This window comes from Antechinus flavipes, chromosome 5 (genome assembly GCF_016432865.1).
Source record: "Antechinus flavipes isolate AdamAnt ecotype Samford, QLD, Australia chromosome 5, AdamAnt_v2, whole genome shotgun sequence".
Classification (NCBI taxonomy): Eukaryota; Metazoa; Chordata; class Mammalia; order Dasyuromorphia; family Dasyuridae; genus Antechinus; species Antechinus flavipes.
In genome coordinates, this window is record NC_067402.1 from 175,985,281 (window position 1) to 176,007,807 (window position 22,527).

The 22,527-nt window shown below is 31.9% G+C and overlaps 1 protein-coding gene across 4 annotated transcripts in view; it reads left to right on the top strand.

Moving 5' to 3' along the window:
* The first annotated feature begins 6,286 nt into the window (after window positions 1-6,286).
* SOX5 (SRY-box transcription factor 5) overlaps window positions 6,287-22,527 on the top strand; it is a 466,127-nt gene continuing 449,886 nt past the window's right edge. For all 4 annotated transcript variants that reach the window (XM_051961302.1, XM_051961303.1, XM_051961304.1 and 1 more), the window contains exon 1: window positions 6,287-6,477. In XM_051961302.1, the coding sequence (XP_051817262.1) occupies window positions 6,440-6,477 (38 nt within the window). In that variant the 5' untranslated portion in view covers window positions 6,287-6,439. The remainder of the gene's footprint in view (window positions 6,478-22,527) is intronic.

Below are 22,527 nucleotides of genomic sequence, written 5' to 3' on the forward strand. Positions count from 1 at the left end.
CAGGGATCTGTGTGTGGCTTGGGCTGTTTAAGATATTTATCAGTGACTTAGACAAAAGTATAGATATCATGCATATGAAATTTTCAGTTGAGAGAAAGGTAATAGGGAGAGCTTCTAAATTATAGTGAGTATCCAAAAAGACTTCAAAGGACTAAAAAGTTTGACTATATCTAATAAGGTCAAATTTAATAACAGTAATTATAAAATCTTACATGGGTTCAAGAAATTAAGAAGGTGGAGAGATGATTGGAAAAATATATTAAAATATTTTTATTAGAGTGAAAAATATGATATAGCTACTATTAAAAAACTAAAATGATATTGGGCTGCATTAAAACATAAACCATTTTATTATGTTCTGTTCAAATTACATGTAGAGTATTTTTCATTTTTAAAAGATAATTGCTTTCAAATACATTTTTATTTCTCATATCTGGATAAATTAGCCAATGCAAATTTCCTTTGCACTAACTATCTTGCAGTGATTTTTAGCTTTCTAACAATGTGTCTCATTGACTGACAAAAATAACTATTTGTAGCAGGATAGAATGTTATCTGATTTTGGGGGGTAGCATTTTTACTTTTCTCATTACTACTTTTTTTCATTCTCTCACTTCAGTTTTTAGACTTTCATATCTTTACCTTATTTCCATTCATATCTCCTTAGTAAGCCAAGAAGTGTCCAGTGGAGTGCTTTAAAGATCTGTGATATATGTGATATATAGTGTTTATAATAATGACTTAGATAAAGTCATAAACAAAATTTTGGTTTTTAAAAAAATTACACAAAGCTTATGGATGATAGATATCACAGTATAAGACAGTGTCAAATTCTCAAAAAGATCTAAACAGTCTATAAAATTGAACTGAATGTAATATAATGAAATTTAGTCCAAATATATAAAAAAAATTTTTGCCGGGGTTAAAATTTTTGTTCTAAATATAAGATAGTGTAGATAAACTTTTTTAAAGTTATTAACATATTAATGGACTAAAAACTTAATTGAATTTTAACATGTGATAAAAGTCAAAAAGCTAATTTATCTTTGGGTCACATTCACAGGCATAGTTCTAGTAATGAAGAGTTGGTTGTCCTACTTGTTAGACCACATCTGTAGGATTGTGTCCACTTCTAAGAGCCACAACTTTGGAAAGACAATATCTGTACCTTGTGACCAAGATATCATCATGATAGCAGATGGAAAAAATGTCCTTGAGTCAATGTCATGTAAGTTTCAGATAAAGGAACATAGGATGTTTATCTTGCAGAAAAGAAGGCTGGTGTGCAAAGGAAGAGTGGAGGAAAGGAGAAGGCATAGGACATGACAGCTATCTTAAAAATCTTAAAAGATTATCTTGTGGAAGAAATATTTGATTCATTATGTGGGTCCAAGAATGAAGGAATAGAAACAATAGAATGTAAAAACCACAAAGACTTCAATTTGGTTTTTATATAAAGACAAACTTCCTATTAGAGCCACAAAAATGGCATGGGCTGTCTTTAACAGAAGGGAATTATTCTTCATTAGCTGTCTTCAAGTTAAGATTGAATGTTTAACTTATCACATATAATATAGTATAAATTGATTTTTGAATAGTTTGTACTTCACAGATACCACAATCTTTTCTAAATCTGAAATTCTATGATTTTGTGATTTGGAGAACTCTAAAGTAAAATAGTAATTTATAAGATAATATCTCGCTAGGTTGTGGGAATATCATACATAACTTTTTATAAATTATTTTGAGAATTTATCTACTTGTTTGGGAAGTGTTTCACCTGTTTAAGAGTGACTTGACTTGAACGCAAATGATGATATTAAAGAATAAATGCTACTATAAATAATACTTCACATCACATACTAAATGAGAAATTATTTGGATCAGCTAGAACAGTACAATGGATTTATCCAAAACAAAACTACTAGAACATTTTGAAGTTTGTATCCCTTTTGGTAAATCTATTTAAAAATCTAATAGTTTTGTCAGTTTGCCTTCCAACGATTCAAATGGGAAAAATTGTCTCAGCTAGTTTAGAGTAGAATAGTTAGTTATTCTAATTATCTATTAAATACAGTATTGGATATAAGCACCAATGCAAGCATCTGATTTAAAAATCTACATATGAATAATCTGGAAGCTCCTGAAAAGAGACCCAGAACCATATTGGGTTTCTCATTTAGTACTAATTAATTCTATGTTAAAAATATGGCTCAAAATGAGAAGAACAATGTATAAAAGATTTAGCTCCAAGTACTAACTCAGCCACTGAGGTACTGATTGGTGTAGAACAGTCACTTGAAATAATTTTGTCTCATTATAGGCATGACTCCAGAACTAATACCTTCTTGGTTCAGATTCAGTGTTTGGATAAATGAGGCATTCAAAATTAACTGAATATTTAATAAATGAGGAAGCGTCTTTGACTTATCTAGAACAGCAAATATATACTACAGGGAATGAGTAGTACTGAGTTTCTCTGGACACAGCTCCTATCATCTCCATCTGGAAATGTGTCTAGTCAGACAGTGATTGTAACAGGATCTCATATGGTCTCAGCACCCACTAAGTCTGAGATGTGCCAACTATATGAAGCTGACATTTTTTTGCCCCCAGACCAGGAAGCTGTGGTAGGAAACTGCTATTCCTATCACAGTCTCCAACTCCCTTATCTTTAGATTAAGAGTAAGAAAACTTACCGTTACATACCTTGTATTGCCACATAATGTAGCAGATATGAAACTGAAAACCATATAAACTTCTATGTAAATTTGAAATGCTATTGTGATTGTTATGTTGAGAGGAAACATAACATAGTGGATAGTGAAGGAGTCTTTGGAACCAGGAGACCTAAATTCAAGTCCCATCTCTGATATATATATATATAGTCTCTGTGACCCTAGGCAAGTCATTTGATTTCTAGGCAGTTTTTGTTTTGATAGAAATTTCTTTACCTGAGATTTTCTTTTTTCTAATGAAATCATAGATCCAGTACTTATCCTAAAACATTAATTACACAGAGGTTTTCTTCAAGCACACTTATTTTATTCCAGGTGCATTCTAAGTCCCTGAGTCTGATTAAAAAATAAATCCCTTTCAAGACAATGCTTATAATCATAGTTTAGAAACTTAATTTAATGTTTTAGACATCTAAGATGCAGTCATAGAATTCTTTACATTTATCTTTGGTATATGACACCAAAAAAAGGACTGGGAAGATGGTCACCATGCCTTTAAAACAAAACTTAAAACATCAGACTCATAAAAATTTTTAATTTTTACCTATTCTTCTGACCCTCTAGATTAGAGTTGCAGATGCAGCCAAAACTAGTAGCTGTAGTAAGACACAGCAAGCTAAGGCCGCACACAACTAAGCAGCTTACTTTTTGGTTACTATCTTTGTTTCTATCTTTATACTAAACTATGTCTTGCTACTCTCCCCCTTAGTTCTTTCCTTCTTATTCTGTTTCTTGACTCTAGATCTGCCTCCTCACTGTAACATACCCTCCCCTTTTGTTTTTCTTTATTAATATAAAAAAAAAAACTGAAACAAGATTCCCAAATTAGGCAAATTTATACAACTTTATTTTTAAAGAAAATTATTTATGTAACCTTACATCCCTAATTCTTTATATTTTGCTACCTACTCCCAAAAGGAGATCATTTTGTTGAAGTTTTGAGTTTTCTCCAAGCTTTTTAAAGGTGGAGAGTGCCTTTTAGCCTAATTCTGAACAATATGTACGTAGACTCTTAAAAACTAATAAATGAAAATACTTTAAACCATATAATACTATAACATTATCTGTCCAGAAATAGTTTCATTAAAAAACAAGATTTGAGACAAATTGCTTAAAAGAATACTGTTAAAGTAACCATCACTATTCTTATCTCTTCAGCTAACCCCACTAGAAAAACATACCTATCAATTTTTGTCACATCCCATGGTTAACTGCTTTGCCAAAGTAGATGATAAGTCTATATCTTTTATTGTTAGTACTTTAACTATATTATTATATATCATAGCATGTTTAAATCCAGTTTAATTTTGATTAGGGATCACAATCAGAGATATCCATGCATCTATGTGCACACATATATGTTTTTTTTTGCAAGATTTATCTAAAGGGAAAATTAAAAGATAAAGTATGATTATTATATCTTATGCTTGTTACTACCAAGCATATTATTGAATTTTTAACTATATCAGTGGCTTGGTGAAGATGGACATTAAAAAATAAATCTATCAGTATAAAAAGGCTAAAAAGTGATAGCTACTATTTTAGGGAGTATGTGAATATTGCGTGTGTCATTGTGTATGTCTAAAAAAGTAAACTTGCTGTCTGCCTGTCGCCAGGAAAAAAAAAAGTGGGACCTAATCAAACCACTGTGGGGTCAACCCTTGTGGTTTTAAAGGCCCTTAATGTTGTCCAGCTGCTAAATAAAAGGAATTGGGAGGGGAAGTTGGAAGGAGTGGGGGGGGGGGGGCTGGTGGAAAAGAACAGGGAGTCTGGCTTTTATTTTTTTTAAAGTGAGTTCAGTGCCAGCCTGGACATTGGCTGTGCAGACTATTGAGCCATTGTCTGCTCCATTTCCAGAATAGCCCCCAGTTAATCACTTCGGCTTTGAAGGGAATTTCCTCGTGGAATTCTCCACAGAAAATCTAATCAACTGACCTGCCCTCTCAACAATGGAAGGCTTTTTTTTTTCTCTCTTTCCCTTATTGGGGCGGACTCTGTAATGTAGCCTTTTGTGCAGAATGAACCCTCCCAGTAGGAGTGGAGGAAGAGAAAAAGGAAGGGAGGGAAAAAGAGAGAGAGGAAAAAAAGAGAGGAGAGAGAGACAGAGAGAGAGAGAGAGAATGAGAGAGAGAGAATGCACAGTCTTGTGTTTGTGAGGATGTGCTTACTCTGACCAGATGCTGCAGTGCACGGGGATAGTCATCTCTGCGTGTGTGTGTGTGTGTGTGTGTGTGTGTGTGTGGTGTATGTGTGTGTTATGTGCCTCTGTCATTTCATGTCAAAGGTACATTACCTGATTACCTTCCTCATCTGCCAGATTTTTATCTAGATAATTGGAACTGCTATGGAGGCTGTTCTCTGCCAGCCAGCTTAGAATCTGTAAAACCATAGTTTGTCCACCTTGTTATCTGTGGCTGCCTGGGCAGAGGAAATTAAAGAGATCCACAGCTAAGGGACTTAGCCCTGTTCCCTCCTCTCAACCACCCCCTCCCCCAGCAACCAAAAATCAGAACAAATCAAAAGTTATTACTATTTGGGGAGATAGGGGGTGATTTTTGTTGTGTTTCATGTGTGTTATTTTGGGATGTGGATACCTATTCCCCTCTACATAGCTCTGATGTTTTATGGAGTTTGGAGCTGAGGAAACTTTGGCTGTGTTGCCAGGACATTCGCACCACTTTGTGGAAAGCAAGAGCTAACAGTGAGACGGACAGAGTGAGTGACAAGTTGTTTACAGGTTTCCTTGAAGGGGCCTCTGCTATATTTCAATCTGTCAAAGTTGCTTTTCTTCCCTCAGAACAATGCCTGATTGTTGTGTGTGTATGTATGTGTGTGAGTGTGTGTGAGTGTGTGCTTCCGTGTGCGGGCAAAGAGAAAGGCTGGGGTGTGTGTGTGGGGGGGGGAGGTAAGAAGAAATGAATGTGTAAAAAATACTATTGCTGACATTTCCATTTTTTCTTTAATTACTTAATAACTACAGTTTAATCGGGTTGCTATTATTATAGATTTTCTTTTAATCCACTGCTAATATATTTTTCTTGATTAATATTTGTATATGCATTTTATTAATAGGGGAGAGTGTGTATGGAGGATGTTAAATGAGTTGACTTCTCACATTCTCTGATGACTGGATGATAGAATTAAAAGGAAAGGACAGGCACCCTGAGGTTGTCTAGTGCTTAGCAGCCGCAGCGTGCTGCTCAGCTGTGGGGGAAGCTTTCTAAACACTCTGTGCCGTTAAGTGTGCTACCCCTTTAAGAGACTGGTCAAGGAGTCCTAGTTCACAGAGAGGGAGAGGGAGAGGGAGGGAGAGGGGGAGAGAGAGAGGAAGAGAGAGAAGAGAGGGGGAGAGAGAGAGGGGAAGAAAAGAGGGAGAGGGGAAAGAAGGAAGGAAGGAGAGAGAGAGAGAAGGAGAGAGAGAGAGAAGAGAGAGAGAGGGAGAGTGGGGAAGAGAGAGAGAGAGAGAGAGAGAGAGAGAGAGAGAGAGAGAGAGAGAGAGAGAGAGAGAGAGAGAGAGAGAGAGAGAGAGAGAGAGAGAGAGAGAGAGATTGAGGGAGGGAGGAGGGAGGGAGAGGGGGGAAGAAGAGAAGAGAGGAGAGGAGAGAATCAATTGGTTTAGAGGGTTTGGACTCACTTGACAGGTTCAGTTGGAGACGATCATAGGTGGCTGCTGTGACAAAGGGAAATTGTGCTTTTCCAGCATGCTAACTGACCCTGATTTACCTCAGGAGTTTGAAAGGTGAGTTGAGTTGTTTTGTTTTGGATGTTATTTTCTTTTTAAAAATATGAAAGTCTAACTCTCCCATTTTACAGGCTTAGAATCAGTTGTGAGATGCTCTTTAAAAATCATGCTTGCCGGAGAAGCTTTTATATGATTCTATATGTTAGCTGAATCTTCTTGTTCTCTGAAGCAAATTGAAGGAATTTACAAAGTCTCCAAGCTTGCTATTGATGATTTTAGGTTTGTTACTATATCGCAGATTTTAATGACTATTAAGCAACATATCCCTCTCATTCTCTAAATCTTTTTAATGCAGAGCACTCACAATTTTAGCATCTCTGTCTCAGTTGTATTTTCTGGGATGACAGAAGAATTTAAGGATGATTAAAACTAAGGCTTTAAGTTCCTGCAAAACTTTGGAAGTAGCTCCATAAAGCACATGACCTTTTGTTGATATAAGGGAACAGGGTGTGCATTTAAAACAACAACAACAACAACAGCTCAAGTTAACAGCACAACAATCCATCAGAAGATTTTTTTTAAGTGTCAAAAAAGTTTAACACTGATGATTCCTAAGTTTCAGTGGACACTTTTTGCACTGACTGTCGAAAGCTCGATTTTGATTTATGATGTTTCCTTTTTTTGCCAAGACAGAAGCATGTGTATTTGGAATTAAGTTGTTACTATTGAGAAAAGTATTTTTAGCTCCTTTAGTTTTGTATTATTTCAAATTGAGTTGGGCTTTCAAAAATGTTAGTCCCCTTCATGTGCATCTTAATATATACTGTAATTTTTTTTTTTAAATCTTTATTCTTATTCTACCACAAGTTCAATTTTTGGGGAAAACTATAAATAGGATCTTGTTTGCCATTTAAAATAATTCAAACTTTGCATTCTCTTTGGTGATTTTTTTGTAATCTAAAAAAAGACAGGATGCATGATACATAGGCTATATTTTTTTTCATTTTCATGAAAGCTACCTTCTGTATAAACATTTGTTGTATCTGACTATGCAATGCAAGCTAGGTGCTAGACCAGCTGGTTAAAAATATGCTAAGTCAAGCTGTTCATCGCTCAAATGACTGAATTTGATATGAAAAGGCGAAAAAAGAAAGACAAAGATTAAAACATTTTAAGATTGCAGTAAATCAGTGAGCAATGGAAGATGAAAAAGAGTACTGAGAGTAGAATGCTTTTTGAATTGGTTATATATTAAGGTGCATAATATGACATTACAAAGAAAAGTAAAATAGCACAAAATATATTTAGCAGTGGTTTCTTTTTTTTTTTTCTTCCCACAGAGGGATTTATTGACCAGATATACTCATTTAAATGACTGAAATTCTCTAATGGTTTTAAGTATTATATTTTCTCACTTTACTAATAACTACTTAAAATGGTAATGTTTTACTTGGGAAGAATGCTTTATTTAACAGAGGCAGATTTGCTATTTATCCTAGAAATTATTAGTGTTTGAAGTAGCGAATACTTTCCCAGTTCAACAGAGTAACAGCTCCCTATGTGGTACAGAGTAAGAGTTAAACTATAATATTCTTTAACTGTAATTGTATGTTATGAAAATGATGCTGGCAATCTGATTTATAAGTCATTTAAATGATTCTTGTAAAAGGTAGTTATGTATTAAAAAGGTTATATTCTATGTCTATACATAGAAAACCTTACTCCTGTCAGCTTTATTTGTATTTTTTCAATTATCCCTTTATGAGTTAATTAAAAACTCTCACTCCAAACCCTCAAATTCTAAAACTAGAATCTCTTAACATTTTACTCCTGGCTCATGTTTCATTTTTGCTATCACTCAGGGACATGTACTTCTCACTGACTGGTTAAATAAGCAAATGGTAATCAATAGTGTTGGTATTATTGCTGACAATTTGAAAATATTAACAACCTAAATATTTTTGAAAGATACCCAGTGATGTAAGAGGTCTTAGTTAGAATTGGTAATACAATCCCAAATCTTTATAGCTCATTACCATCTGTTTATACCATCTGAATATAAAGGTAAATGTATGTATACCTAGATACAGTACATATCCTATAGAACTGATAATCTCCACTTGAAAAAAAAATTCAAAGGATCTGTACATAATATCCCTATACTACTACATGTATACAGCTGGAATTTTTTCTGCTTTTTAGATTATTTGTGTTTCTATATAAATTACTTATAGTGCATAAAAATATCTGTGATAAAAGGTTTAAAAAATCTATGTTCACCAATGAACTCATAAAAGAAGCCTTCTAAAATAACTTGTGAAATAAATCACTGAAGTCCACAAAGTTACTTACTTTTAGTTTTTTCTCACTAGAAACAGAAGTTATATCATCTTAGATTATTTCCATTGAGATATTCCTAACTCTCTCATTGTTCTCCAGACCTCTGTATTATTTTGAAACTTTACACAATAGTTAAAACCTGTACAATTAAAAGTTAAATGTGGAGATGACAACTGTTTGATTTGGATCGGTACACAACTGTGATAACAGTTCTAGAGGTGAAAATGTTCAGGACTGTCATTTAAACAATTGTTAATTCATTCAAAAGTGGTAGCAATTACAGAGACTGCTAAGAATTGTCCTTTAGGATTTATTAAACATTTATCAAACTGGACAATCTTTTCTGAAAAGTAAAGTGAATTCCATCTTTTAGTTTTTATTTGCAAGTAAGTATTCAGTCCCTTAACTAAAATGATAATGGGAGACTCCATGTGGGTATGGAAGTCAGGGAAGCATTTCTAAAGAATTCTTGGAAATATTATTGGCAATTAGGACCTATTATGTCTTACTTCTTAGAGTCAGTATAATTGACAGCATGCAATATATGTTAATAGCTATCACATTAAATGCATACTAGAACTCTCACAATATAAACCTTTGCAGACTTGTAGATTTATTCATGTAATTAAATACAAACGAATCTGACTTGCTTGGAGTTTTTTTTTTTTTTTTTTTTTTTTTTAAGGACTCTGCATATCCATTTGAAATTTTGGAAAATATAAGGAGCTACCAAAATAACTATCAAAACTTTTTATGTTTTTGTGATATTAATAAATAGGAAAATAAATATTGAACACTGTCATACATATATTTGCATACCATTCCTCTCTTTTATTCTCCAAATATCTTGTGTATATATAACATGCAACAGTTTGAGAACTAAGTTAACTGCACTTTTCTGTCTATGTTATGTTAGTGTTTAATTAAGTATCAAATATGAGATGATTGTTTGAAAAGAAAAGGTATGTTAGGGTCTGTGGAGGGTAAAAATGAAACCAGGTTAAACATTTGGTGTCACCTATTCAGTGGTATCTTTCAAAACGAGTGCTTACTGAAGAATGCCTATATAGATAGATGTGGAGTGAATGGCTATAGGACAAAAAGTCTCTGATGGGAAGATAAGAAATGGGCTTAGCTATTGTTCATTTTAGATCTACATCAAATTTAGTTTGATCTTTTGTTAGCACTTGCCTAAAGCAAAAATCATTTTTTAGAAAAATGCTTTCAAACATATTTCTTACAAAAATATACTAGCAACTTTTGTGATAAGTTGGTTGTCCTATCACATATTATTGAAATGATTTTCTATCTCCTAGCTAAATGTAATAGAATACCTCATCAGTGACACTTTCAGATTACCTCAAATTTGCACATAAGTATCCGAATTTCAGAGTTAATCTTCCATTACTAAGGTAAACTTGTTTAGTTTGTTTAATGGTTTATGTATTTAATTTGTTCATAAGATAAGGAGGCGAGATCTCTAAATTGGATGCAAAGGAAAGTTATAGTTTCATATTCAGAATATGTTTCCAGGGTGTACTGCTTTGTTCATTTCATTTTTTGTACTTATACTTGTTTATAAAGGAAAAGTTGACTGTAACATATTATAGATTTTAAATAATTTACTACTCTCTGGAATGAAGCTATAAGTTTGTAATGCAATAAACAGGAGAAAGGATGAAAATGAAAGATTTGGTAGGATTGTGTTTTGGATGACTATCAAGAGCATCTAAGAGTTAAAATATTAGGCAGCATCTTGTTCACTGTGCAATAAGTTTGATAGATGTAGAAATGTATGGGGGTCATTGTTACTTTTTATTTTTGCAGAGTTGTTATATCAGAGCCCACAGACATAATAAGCACATGATAAAATATTTTTACCTGTTCTTAGGGAGCTTTTTGTTAAGAACCATATATACATCTTGCATGAGAGCCAAATAAGACCTGTTCTGTTACTTAAGCACATTATTCTTCCATAGAGTTGGGAGCTGTTTCAAATGGATTAAATTCATAATGCATTTAGAAAGTGGAATTACATTCATGGGTAAAGTCTGATTTTTATTGCTTACTCTTCCCACTATTCATTTTTCAGCAACCTAATGATTATATAGTGTGCTGAAAATACACATTATGTAGGTTGAATGTCTCTCCATTTACAAACTAGGTAAATAACTGTAACTGATGGATTTTCTTTTTCTCCTTCATAATTTTAGTTATTTATAATTTAAGTCAAGTTAACCAGACCAGGTTGCTGTATTCTATTAACACAGATACTGTCAATATGTAGTAGATGTGAATATTATATATTCATGTCAAGTGAGAGTGTTGTGTAATTTTAAAGTTGCATTTCCATTAGAATAAAATAAGAAGCTCTCTAAAATCAAGCAAATTTGTATTTTTTTATATCTATATATTTTACATGCATTCATTGTTAATTAGCTTATTAATTCTTTATGATTAAATAATAATTTTAATATCTAGATAGGCCTGATCAGATGATACTGACTTGTGAAACAACTTTAAAAATATATTGTACTTTACTTTTACTTTTAACACTTGGGCATATTGAATAGAATACCTAATATCCTTTGATAGCATTTACTGACAGCAGGTCAGACTTGAAGATCATAGGTTTTTGACCATTTGCTATTTCAGATTCTTATTAATCCTGTCCCTCTGTCCCCAAGTCTATATCTGCTTTTCAGACATCACTAGTATAACCTGTTCATCTTTACTAAATATGTTCATGTGCCCTGAATTTCCTCTCAAAAGGAAATTGTTTTAGTTGTTTAGTTCTAACTGTCCAATAGGGGTTTGTTTTGAGCACCACACTCAGTATCCATTCCCTCTAGAGACTGAGAGTAAAAACTCAGCGGTACTCCCAGCCTTTGCCAGCTTGAGTCGTTAGAGACTCAAAGTTGTTCCCAATCTTTTGCGCCTCTCCAATATAGCACTGAATTCTCCTCAGTGGACTGTAGAGGACCAGGCAGGAACAAGATCTAGAAGAATTCTGGTGAGAACTGTTTATGGGGATATGGTATTTTAAAAGAATGTAGTAAACAAACAGAATTGTGGCATAAACAAAGATAATTAGCATAAACAATATCATTTTAGGACAGGTGGTTTAAAAAAACAAACAAAACAAAAAACCCAAATATGAACCCAACTTGAATGCTGCCAGTTTGGAACCACTGAACCTTAATCTGTACTTCATGAGATTTGCCCAGGTTTGTTGATAAACTTGTCAACATGCTTTTGCTTTTCCTTTTGTAAAATTTTCCAGTCATTATGCCCTTTTGTCACCCAGCTTGAAAGTAATTAATCTGTTACAAGGTGGTATAATGACTTTTTTACCCATAAAACATGGCAGAAGTAAAATTAAAAACAAAAGCTGGTGACTGTTCATAGACACTTGAAATTAGCTTTGAACAACAAATCTATCCAAACCCAAACTGGATCGAGTGGATTTTATATTTCTTTCTTTTCAATCAAGGTAATAATTCAGTCACTTGACTATATAATAACTGTACTTTTACTTTTTACTTATCTTTGGGTTCAGAAATACTTTTGTTATTGCTTAATCCTTGGTAAAGTTGCTTAATCTTACAAAGAAGTATATCTCACGTGTTATTTTCTCACCATTTTCCTTGACACCTAAGGAAATGTAACATAATTGAGTATAAAGTGTGATAGGTGATCATGAAACATTAGGATATTTATTCTGTTCATATCATCTTAAGTTACTGTGCTATAGTGACAGTATTTTTGTCTGAAAACATTTAGTTTTAATTTTTTTTGTTTATTAAACAAATGACCGTCTTTTCACATAGGTAGATCTATAATATAGCTATATGTATGTATGTATATTATATGTATATAATATACACACACATATATATGTATATATGCATATATACGTATATATGTATATATATTGCTTTAAGCCAAATGTGAAGCATGTGATTTGTGTGATTTGTTTTCCTTCACACTAAGGACCAAAGTTCTTACTGATGTTGTAAAAGTTGTTCTCGCTTTGTCATGGAGGAAATGCAGGTGGTATCTCTGTGTAGTTTTTTCCTTGCTAAACAGTTTTCAATGAATGCTAGTTTTGGAGTTATAGGGATACATGTAAACTAGTAAACTGTGTCTCATTCATACACTTTTGAGATTTCTCATACATCAGGGACAAAAATAATTTGGCTATCAGCAAATTAGGGCTACCTGCCAGAGTTAACACATATAGTAGGTAAGAGTAACACTATAACCAAAAGCTTCTGGCAGGGAAAAAATAATCACACTGAAACTTTCATATGTAACAGCATTTCTATTTTTGTTCTTATTTTTAAAAGAATATATATATATATATATATTATATATATATATGTCATATGTGTATGTGCATACATGTATCTGTATACATAATATTAAAGTAAGTATAAAGAACATGGTATGATTTTTCTTAATTTGTGTATATGTACATATTAGTGTACATATCTATCTGTACACATATCTATATCTATATCTATATAAATGTACTTTTACCATAATATTTCTTTGCATGGTAGCATAGACTTCTTCATTTTATTCCATGATTCCTGATGTACTCTTTGTATTGGGAATATGTCTAATATGAAGAAATAAATTTCATAGACCAGGGCTGAAAATTAACAAAAACATTTTTTAAACTTTTTTTGAATGATGACTTTAAGGATATCTTTAGTTTTACCAAGAAGACTCAAGGAATCCAAGTGTGAATAGTTTCTTGTTCCTTTCTGGCTATGAAAATTTTTGCAAAGTTAGGAAACTAGGTACAAAAGTAAAGTTATTTAAATGGTTGTAACTGCCTTGTATATGTTTTCTTGATATTAAAGAGAAGATATCAAACAAATATTATTTTGGTACTTTTGTAATAATTAGTTTCAAAATGTGGTGCAGCATTTACTTTCATAAAGATAAATATATTAATTCATAAAGTTACCTTTTTGCTATTTAATAACCGAGCTATAATTAATCCATTTTTGGCATACATTATGCTCAGATTTTTAAAAATTAAGAATAAATTATTTTATAGGACTATAATCATCCCTTTGTACAATATTGTTCTAAATGAAAACAGGATTCATTATCTATTCTATTAATATTTTTTACTCCTTCTTGCTATGGATTGTTTAAATATCCAATTTTAAAACATTTTTATAATTATGTGTTAAGATGGACAAATCAATGAATTCTACTTGCCATCTATCCTGAGACCTTATTCCAGAGTGCCTTAGACAATAGTTTGCAGTCAAAATATTTTCCCTTTTTTTTCTTTCTGACTTTTTGTGTGTCTCTCTTTCATTATATGATTTTTATTATTGAGTTTCATAAGATTTTAGGGGGAAATGGAACATTTGTATGGACATGTCATATAAAATTAGGGGTAATCACTCTCATTCCTAAGTTTTGCCATCTGAATGAGAAATCTACATTGAACATCTCATAGCATGTATAAAGTGTCACAGTGTTTTAGGAGACAGTAGAATGAACTGGAAGTCAAAATATTTTATTTTTAGTTCTATCATTGACTCATCTTTGACCTTGAACTAGTCTCTGTTTTAATGACTACATATATAAATTGGCTTTGTATTATTTGTAATCCTTCTCACAGCGACATCATGCGATTTAATCACATAATATTTGAAAGGGGCTTGGAAGAGTTCAGAAGAAAGCTTTTATATAAAATTCAAAGTGCTATTAATCAAACTAGAATAAACAACTAGACGCAGAAAATCAAGTACAGTAAGGAATGTTGTGATTGAGTGAAATGTACCCTTCTATTCCAATTCTATAACAATAGCTGAAATTTTAGTAGTCTTAAAGGATTATAGTGTACAAGTATCTAGAAGCCTGCTGACATACAAATTTATAATTCTCAAAAAGTCAAATGCATGAAATTTTGCCTATAATTTGAATGCAGTATTTGCATTTTCACCTAATTACAAAGATTAGAAACAATCTAAGTCTAATGAATATAAAATTATTTCAATTCTAAAAGGTATTATAAGAATCAAAGATAAAAAGCAAAAAATAGGACATTTTTATGAGAAAATTAAAATTCTGCATTCTTTATGGATAAACTAATTGTCTAAAATACAATGGTCAAAAGATTTTAATAGGAGGAAGATAGTAGTAGCTGATGTCTATTTTCATGTCAAATTTACAAAGTACCTTATACATATGATCCTATTTGAACTTCCTAGTGAGTACTAAAGCACTATTTTCAAATTTTCACATATAATGAAATAGAGTTTCATAAAAGTTAAATGAGTTGCCCAAAGTAAAAAATCAGGTACAGTTTATGGACTTTGAAGTAAAGTGCTTCTTACCTTTAATCACAATTAACATTACATATAAATAAAGCTCACTTCTACCACATAAGCCTATTGCATGAGTTACAGAAAAAAAGTAATAACATCTGAATTTTCTAAACCTAAATTGCTATTACAGCATGTAGCTCTAATCAAAAATTTGTTTCCAACTGGTTACATAAATCACAATACTTGAGATTAAACTTGAGTGTAATATTGGAAGTTTGTCCTTAAAAGGAAAAGTTTAACTTTTCTATAATACTTCCCTAAAGAATATAAACATTTTATATGATAGGTATTTTTCTTTGTCACTAATATTAATTGCATTAACATGATCAATAGATTGTATATAATATGTTCATATAATGAAAACAAGGAATTGAGTATAATATAATGTAGAAAGAGGAATTTTAGCCCTGAATTTAATATAATGAGTTACATGGCTAATGATACTTTTTTATTGCCTATTATTGCTATTTCACATATTTTTTTAAACATGCTCAGAAAGGGTGACTAGCCTAAAGTTATATTAGCTCATGTTGTCCATTGCCAAGTGGTGGGTTTTTTTCTTTTTGTATTACATAAGCATTTATATGAAGTTTTCCCCACTGTAAAAAGCTTTTTTTTTTTTAAATAGATCTTTCATTGTTTGGTATTGCTCTTTTTTATTCCTTTCTGAATTTCACTATCCTCATCTATAAGAAGAAGGATTTGGATTAGGTAATCTCTAATCCCTACCCTTCCAACTCTAATATTCTATGTTACTATATTCTATTATCTCTATTTCCAAAGTTTCTAAAATGATTGTACTGTTATGCAGCATTTTTGCTGCTAAAACAGAGTGCATACATTTCTGTTTTTTTTTAATGTGAAGGGAACATTATCTCCACAATCAGCCAGGAATTTAGATTTCAAAATACTTCATGTGAATTGGGGATTATTATACAGGGACAAAGTACTTCAACAATATGGAATTCTGGATTCTTGGAAATTTTCAAAATACATAGCCTTATTCTCAGAATTAACAAAAATTCTTGTACATCGTATCAAAACAATTAAACATACCAATCAAGCAGCAACTTTCAGTGCCTACTATGTGTAAATCACTTTGTTAAAAGTTATGTGATTTAGTTTTATATATATATGCTAAGGTTTCTGTTTTTATAGATAAATGTAACATTAAAAAACCAGGGTCTGCTCAAGTGAATTTCATTAGCTGAACAAGAAAATCATAAAGTCATGCCAAAAACAAACTTTAGAAAGCATCACAACCTTTGATTATTAGAGAATATCAATAATAAGAAAATTAGTTTTATGTCGGTATTTTTGAGAAAAGGAATGTACAACTACTAAAAAAAGGAACAGGGCACAAATAATGTTCCTTAAGGAACACTTGTATATCACAAGAAGATAAACTTTACATAAGAGACATTACAGGCTATGAGATTTACCACTGGATTCAGAAAGAATGGTTCTCCTAATGTTAGAAAATATGTTAGAGAAATCAGACAACCCAAGTTCAAGTTCTGACACATTTACAAATTACTGACTTTAGGCAAATTGCCTAAACTCTCTTTGTTTCAATTCCCTTACCTAGCAGGTGGGGGTATTAATTACTCTTAATATATTTACTTCATAAAGTTGTGAGTTAAAAATGAGATAATGTAGCACAGAGTATCTTGCCACAGAGTATTTCATGCAAGTGAATTACCATTATTAAAAATGATAAACACAATATAACAATTATTGAGGTATTGCCTGGATTTTTTTTAGCATTCTCCATAGCACCATGAGAATGATACTTGAATCTGAGCAAGTGTGTGTATTCTCCACATGCAGCAGTAATAACCAAGTATATTTAATTTCAAAGTGGACAAGTCAGTCAGTCAGGGTATGGGCTTTAAGCATAAAAGAACCTTTTAGATCATCTAGTGCACCTCCTCATTTTACAGATGAATACATTGGATCTTAAAAGTCACATACATACATACATACATTGGTGAAATTTTAAAAATAAATATTACTAGACCATTTGAAAGAAGTTAGGAATTGGCTTCATGTTAAGGTTAATTCTTTGTGCTATAATTCAGATGATGAATTATTGACTATTAAAGCCATTTTTAATTTTGGAAAGAATAGTGAGTGTTCTTCCTTTGCTAAGAGCTAGAGGCTTTTGTTTTTTAAAGATTGAACCCAACATGTATTTAAAATGAGGACAAAAAGGAAATGTGCAAAAATCCTACTTTTAAAACAGAAAGAAAATCTGGAAACCATCCAATCAGGCATCCTACTGCTAATATATTTTATAATCTAGCACCTAGTGCTATACAAGGATGGCATATGTTCCTGTAATTTCTCAACCAAAAATTTAAAACTATGTTGGGAAAGTCACTTAACTTATTCTCTTCAACCACTCATCTATAAAATGGGCATGCATACTAACTTACCCCCTAATGCTAAAGAAGAAACATAGCTAATTAATATTTACAAAATATTTAGATATCTCTGGCTGAAAGCCACAGAGTGCAAATTGTAAGAATTTTGTTCACTTTTTACCAAATATAAAACAGTTAACATATTTTAAAAGTGAAAAATTATGGGATTAAAAATAGTTTCAATGAGTAACTGCAGTGAAAAGATTACCTATCCTCCTTTATTATGTCCTAGGAGAACACTATTTGTAAATAAACTAAATGATAATAATTATTATGGTTATTATTATTACATGAAATTAGCATATTATCATCAAGCCCAGCTTATATTTTAATAATAGTGAAATATATTGGAAATTATATTTTTTCCTTTTAATGTATAAGAAATATCCATTGTAAAATATTACTGGCAAGTATCTATTCTTCAAATATGAAAATATCAAATACTCTGTTTCAATAGATGATCATTTAACTTAAAACTCTTATCTTCTTTTGTGTATATATATATATATATATATATATATATACACACACACACACACACACACACACACACACACACATATATTGTATGTATGTGCATATATATAAAACCTAAATATAACTCAAAACTGAAATTATAAAACCAGATTGAAAAATTGATGCTTACCTGAGGGAAAAAGGTATACCTTTCTTTTTAAAGACCTTTAAAAAATTACAAAGGAAACAAAAAAAAATCCAAAGCAAAAATGAAAATTTAAAAAAAAATGCTTTTTTTTATGTGAAATTGTTTTTCACACATATAGTATACTGAAAGCCAGAAGCCATCCAGAGTGCTGATACCAATTTAAGAAGATGATCTTTTGCCTTAATTATGCATCTGGGAAATATTAACTGAACATTGTGTGGAGAACAGTGAATACCTTAGTTGCCAGTTGTCTAAAATGCTGCTAATGATCGACACAGTGCCAGTGTTTTGATGGCTAAAACCTAGGCCTGAATATGAATACAAAGAACACAGTTTTAAACACACACATACACACGCACATACACACATTTTATACAAAACAGATTTCAACCATCTGCTTGGCACTTAAGTTTGTGACTATAGGCAATATATGAAAGAGACTACTGTCCAGGTTATGAATGGTATCACTTTTATTGGTAACTTAGAAAAACCATAGGGTTTGGAAAGCTTGTATAACTAATGATTTTCTTCAGTTGAATAATGAAAACAAGTACTTTAGCCAAAATTTTGTTCCCTCCATAATGTCTTGAATGTAACAAATGAGATTTTCTTAATAAAATAATTCTTACTGCTGCACCTCGGAATATTCAAATGTTCCAGCCTACTCTAGGCAAGTATCTCTGAGGATGAGAACCCCAGATGGTTTATGATATAAAATATTGTTTGCTTATAGGAATAGGTTGTATCATCAAGTCTGTTGCCTGTATACTATGGAGCATGTCAAATCAGCATTCAAGTTAATGAAACAGCATCACTTCTGGATTTCACACTTTCCTATTTGATCTGAATTTATAGCATTAAACCAAAGCAATATTATTCCATTATTGCTTCAGTGAGAGAAAAAAACAATTTCTGTCATAAATTAGACAAGGTATTCTTATTTGACCTATTTTACTCACCTCAAGTTCAAGGAGAAATCCTAAAGTGCTTAGTAGGTGAATCTTAGTAAATACATTCCTATCTTAAACTGTGGACCAATTTATAGAGATATTTTCTGTGACTTGTACCTATACTAAATATACATGCTTTAGGAAAAATAGAATACAAAGCAAACAATTTTTAGAATCAGTTGAGTCATGTTATTTAACATTAATTTTTGGCTTGTCTAAATTGTCCTGTGTTTTGCAAAAACATATATTAATTTCTATTCTCCATAGTGAAGAATAAACTAGACAAATTGGCATGTGAAGATGTTCCTCAGAATTTTTTCATAATTATTTGCAGGGAGAAGAGAATTGAGATCTCAATCCACATTGTCATTCTTGTAGTTTGAGTCAGAAAGATTCAAACCAGGATTTCTCCAATAGTGAGCTTATCACTAAAAATACCACAATATCTGCTGTTGTCACAACTCTTGCCTTTCTTGAAAATAGTGATGATAGTAATTTTGATTTTTTTTCTTGCATTTTTAGCTCTTTGTATCACCAACTAAATTATCTAAAGGTTTTCCAAATTTCAAGGAGTAGAGGAATAATTCTATAAAGGAAAGGGTTTATGTTATGCTTTCAGTGATTAAATAGGAGATTATTTATCTGTGAAAAGATATTCTCACTTTTAATAATAATAATTTATAATTAGGCAGTGAATTAAGGTTTGCAAAACACTCTAAAACACAAAATCCAGGATTTGAATCATGGTCCCTTCTAACTTCAATTTCTGCATTCTTTGCATTATTATACTTTTTGAGATTATGTGATATTATGGATATATGTTTTTTCAGTTTTTGTAATCTATTTTCTCTTGTGAATGTCTCAGTATTTGTTTCTCTTTGTTTACTATTAGTTTGAATTTAAGATAAACCAAAGAGACTTTATATTCATTTTTAGATCAACTACCTCTGGGTAAATGATATCTGGGTCATTTTCTATCAATTTCTTTAGGGGGAGAGGGAAAATATCATTGTTTTATGGTATTTTCAGTATCCAAAGTTGCCTAGAACTGTTTTGGAAAGATAGTCATTACCCCTAAATTTGACTTAGAAATCTAATTTCCTTGATCTTAGAGAACTCATTACCATTACCACTACTAATTCTACTGGTACCAGTACTACTTCTCCTATTACTATTACTGTTAGTGTTATTGCTATTGCTATTGCTGCTGCTGCTGGTGCTGGTGCTGCTGCTGCTGGTGGTGGTGGTGGTGGTGGTGGTGGTGGTGCTGCTGCTGCTGCTGCTGCTGCTGCTGCTGCTGCTGCTGCTGCTGCTGCTGCTGCTGCTGCTGCTGCCATCATCACTAGCAGCAACAGCTGACATTTATATATTAAGGTTTTTAAAGTGCTTTAAATACATTATTTCATTCAGCTGTTACAACACTTCTATTAGGTTTTGCAGGTGTGATTATTGTAATTTTATGGATTGCAAAATTTAGGCTCTGAAAAGTTTAATGACTTGTTTGTGGTCATAAGTGTGAGAGGCAGAATTCAAACAGAGGTCTCTTTTGACCCCCAAGTTCGTTGTTTTTTATTATTTTTGGAGAGGAGTCTTAGTGCCAGAATTCTTGAGGTACATTAACTATTTTGGATTTTCACAATGGGATATTTGTCTAAGTATGCCACCTTGTGATGTCAGGGATTTTTTGAAGCATATCAGGCGATGAATTGGTTCAATGTGTTTTTATTTAACTGTACTACTATGAAAATTTTCAAGTTTCAGAAATGAATAAATATGATAACACATCATGAATGTCTCATGAATTAATGAGGAACTAATTACATATTATAGGCAAAAGATTACCTGGCAGATTTTCAGCAGAGGATTAATGTAAGGTGTGACCTTAAATTAATGTCACTTATTCTACAAAAGTCATAAGTGAAAATTGTTACATCAGTTAGGGTAACAGTTGGCTAAAGATAATTGGTTTCAGAAATTACAGGATGTTTGTGAATGAAGATAAACTTTTTTATTGAGAGTACATCATCATCCTCTTAAATTAGTGTTAATCAGTTAATAAAAATGTGACATAATCCATGCAAATTGACCTTAAATATTCCTTTTCAGTTTGTAGTTCTTGTTTAGGAGGTTTTTTTCCTCATATGCAGATAAAATCCTTGACTTATTTATTTTAAATAGTTACCCACAATAACTTTCTGTTTTATATGAATAAGGCGGATTAATTGCAGTAGGAATGAATGGGTTAATTCAATAGCAACAACAGCAACAAAAACATCTTGTTTCCAAGATACTCCAGTTTAACAAAAACTAGACCAACTTTGAACTGATATCAGTGGCTGCCAGTTATCTGCACTTCTTAAGGAATTATGAAAACCTTTATGAATTAGATAAGATAATGTGCATATGAAAATGTGTCCCATTTAATATTTGAGGACACAATCTGGATATCATCTCTTCAAGATATTACTTTGCAAAATTTTGAGAAGTAGCAATTGCCTTTTTAGGGCTTCTATAAACTTTCAGAGACCATGCCTCTGTAGGTTTACATGAGCTTGACCTTTATAGTAGAAGACAGAAAATCACATTCAATATTATTTTGGTAGAATTTTTCTTAGGTACATAAATAAAATGAATTTTGGAGAGAGCACAAAATAGCATTTCTGAATTTTTATATTCAGAAAAAGCATAAAAGTTATTGAATGAATTCAAAATAAAGCTGTCCACCAAAGTTCTTGGAAAGTTTAGGGAACAAAGTCAGCTTCACTTCTGTGAATAATTGAGTTATTTTACCTGCATGTTGTCTACCTCCTTACTTGACTAAGTAATGCAGTTACATTTATTGGTGGTTTACTTACTTTTAATACTTTCCAGTCCAATATGGTTTGGGGGGAGCTCCAGAATGCATGGGTAATATGTTGAATTGAAAAGAGAGATTGTATGTGTGGAATGAGGATGAGTATTAAATAGAAAGACTCAAGTCATACCAGAGGGAGTAAATTTGATTAAACTGTTAAGTTGATGTTGCCCTGCCCATTGATGGAGACCAAATGAAAATCTATGTCTTTTTTCTTACCACAAATTTTTTTAAATGTACCATTTTCTGTTGGTTTGAAACAAGTAGCCTTATGTCCCACTTTTCAACTCTCAAATAGTACAGTGACTGTTTTAAAACTTTTTTTTTAGAGACTAGAATTTTCAGATGAGAAGATGTGTGTGTATGTATATATGCATATATGTTGAAAAATATTACACTAAAGATACAATGTTTCATATATCATCTGATATTTAATGACTTTTATCTGATAACTCAATTGAAGCAATTTTAAAACATGATAAAAACAAATAATTTATGAATTAAGGAGATTTCA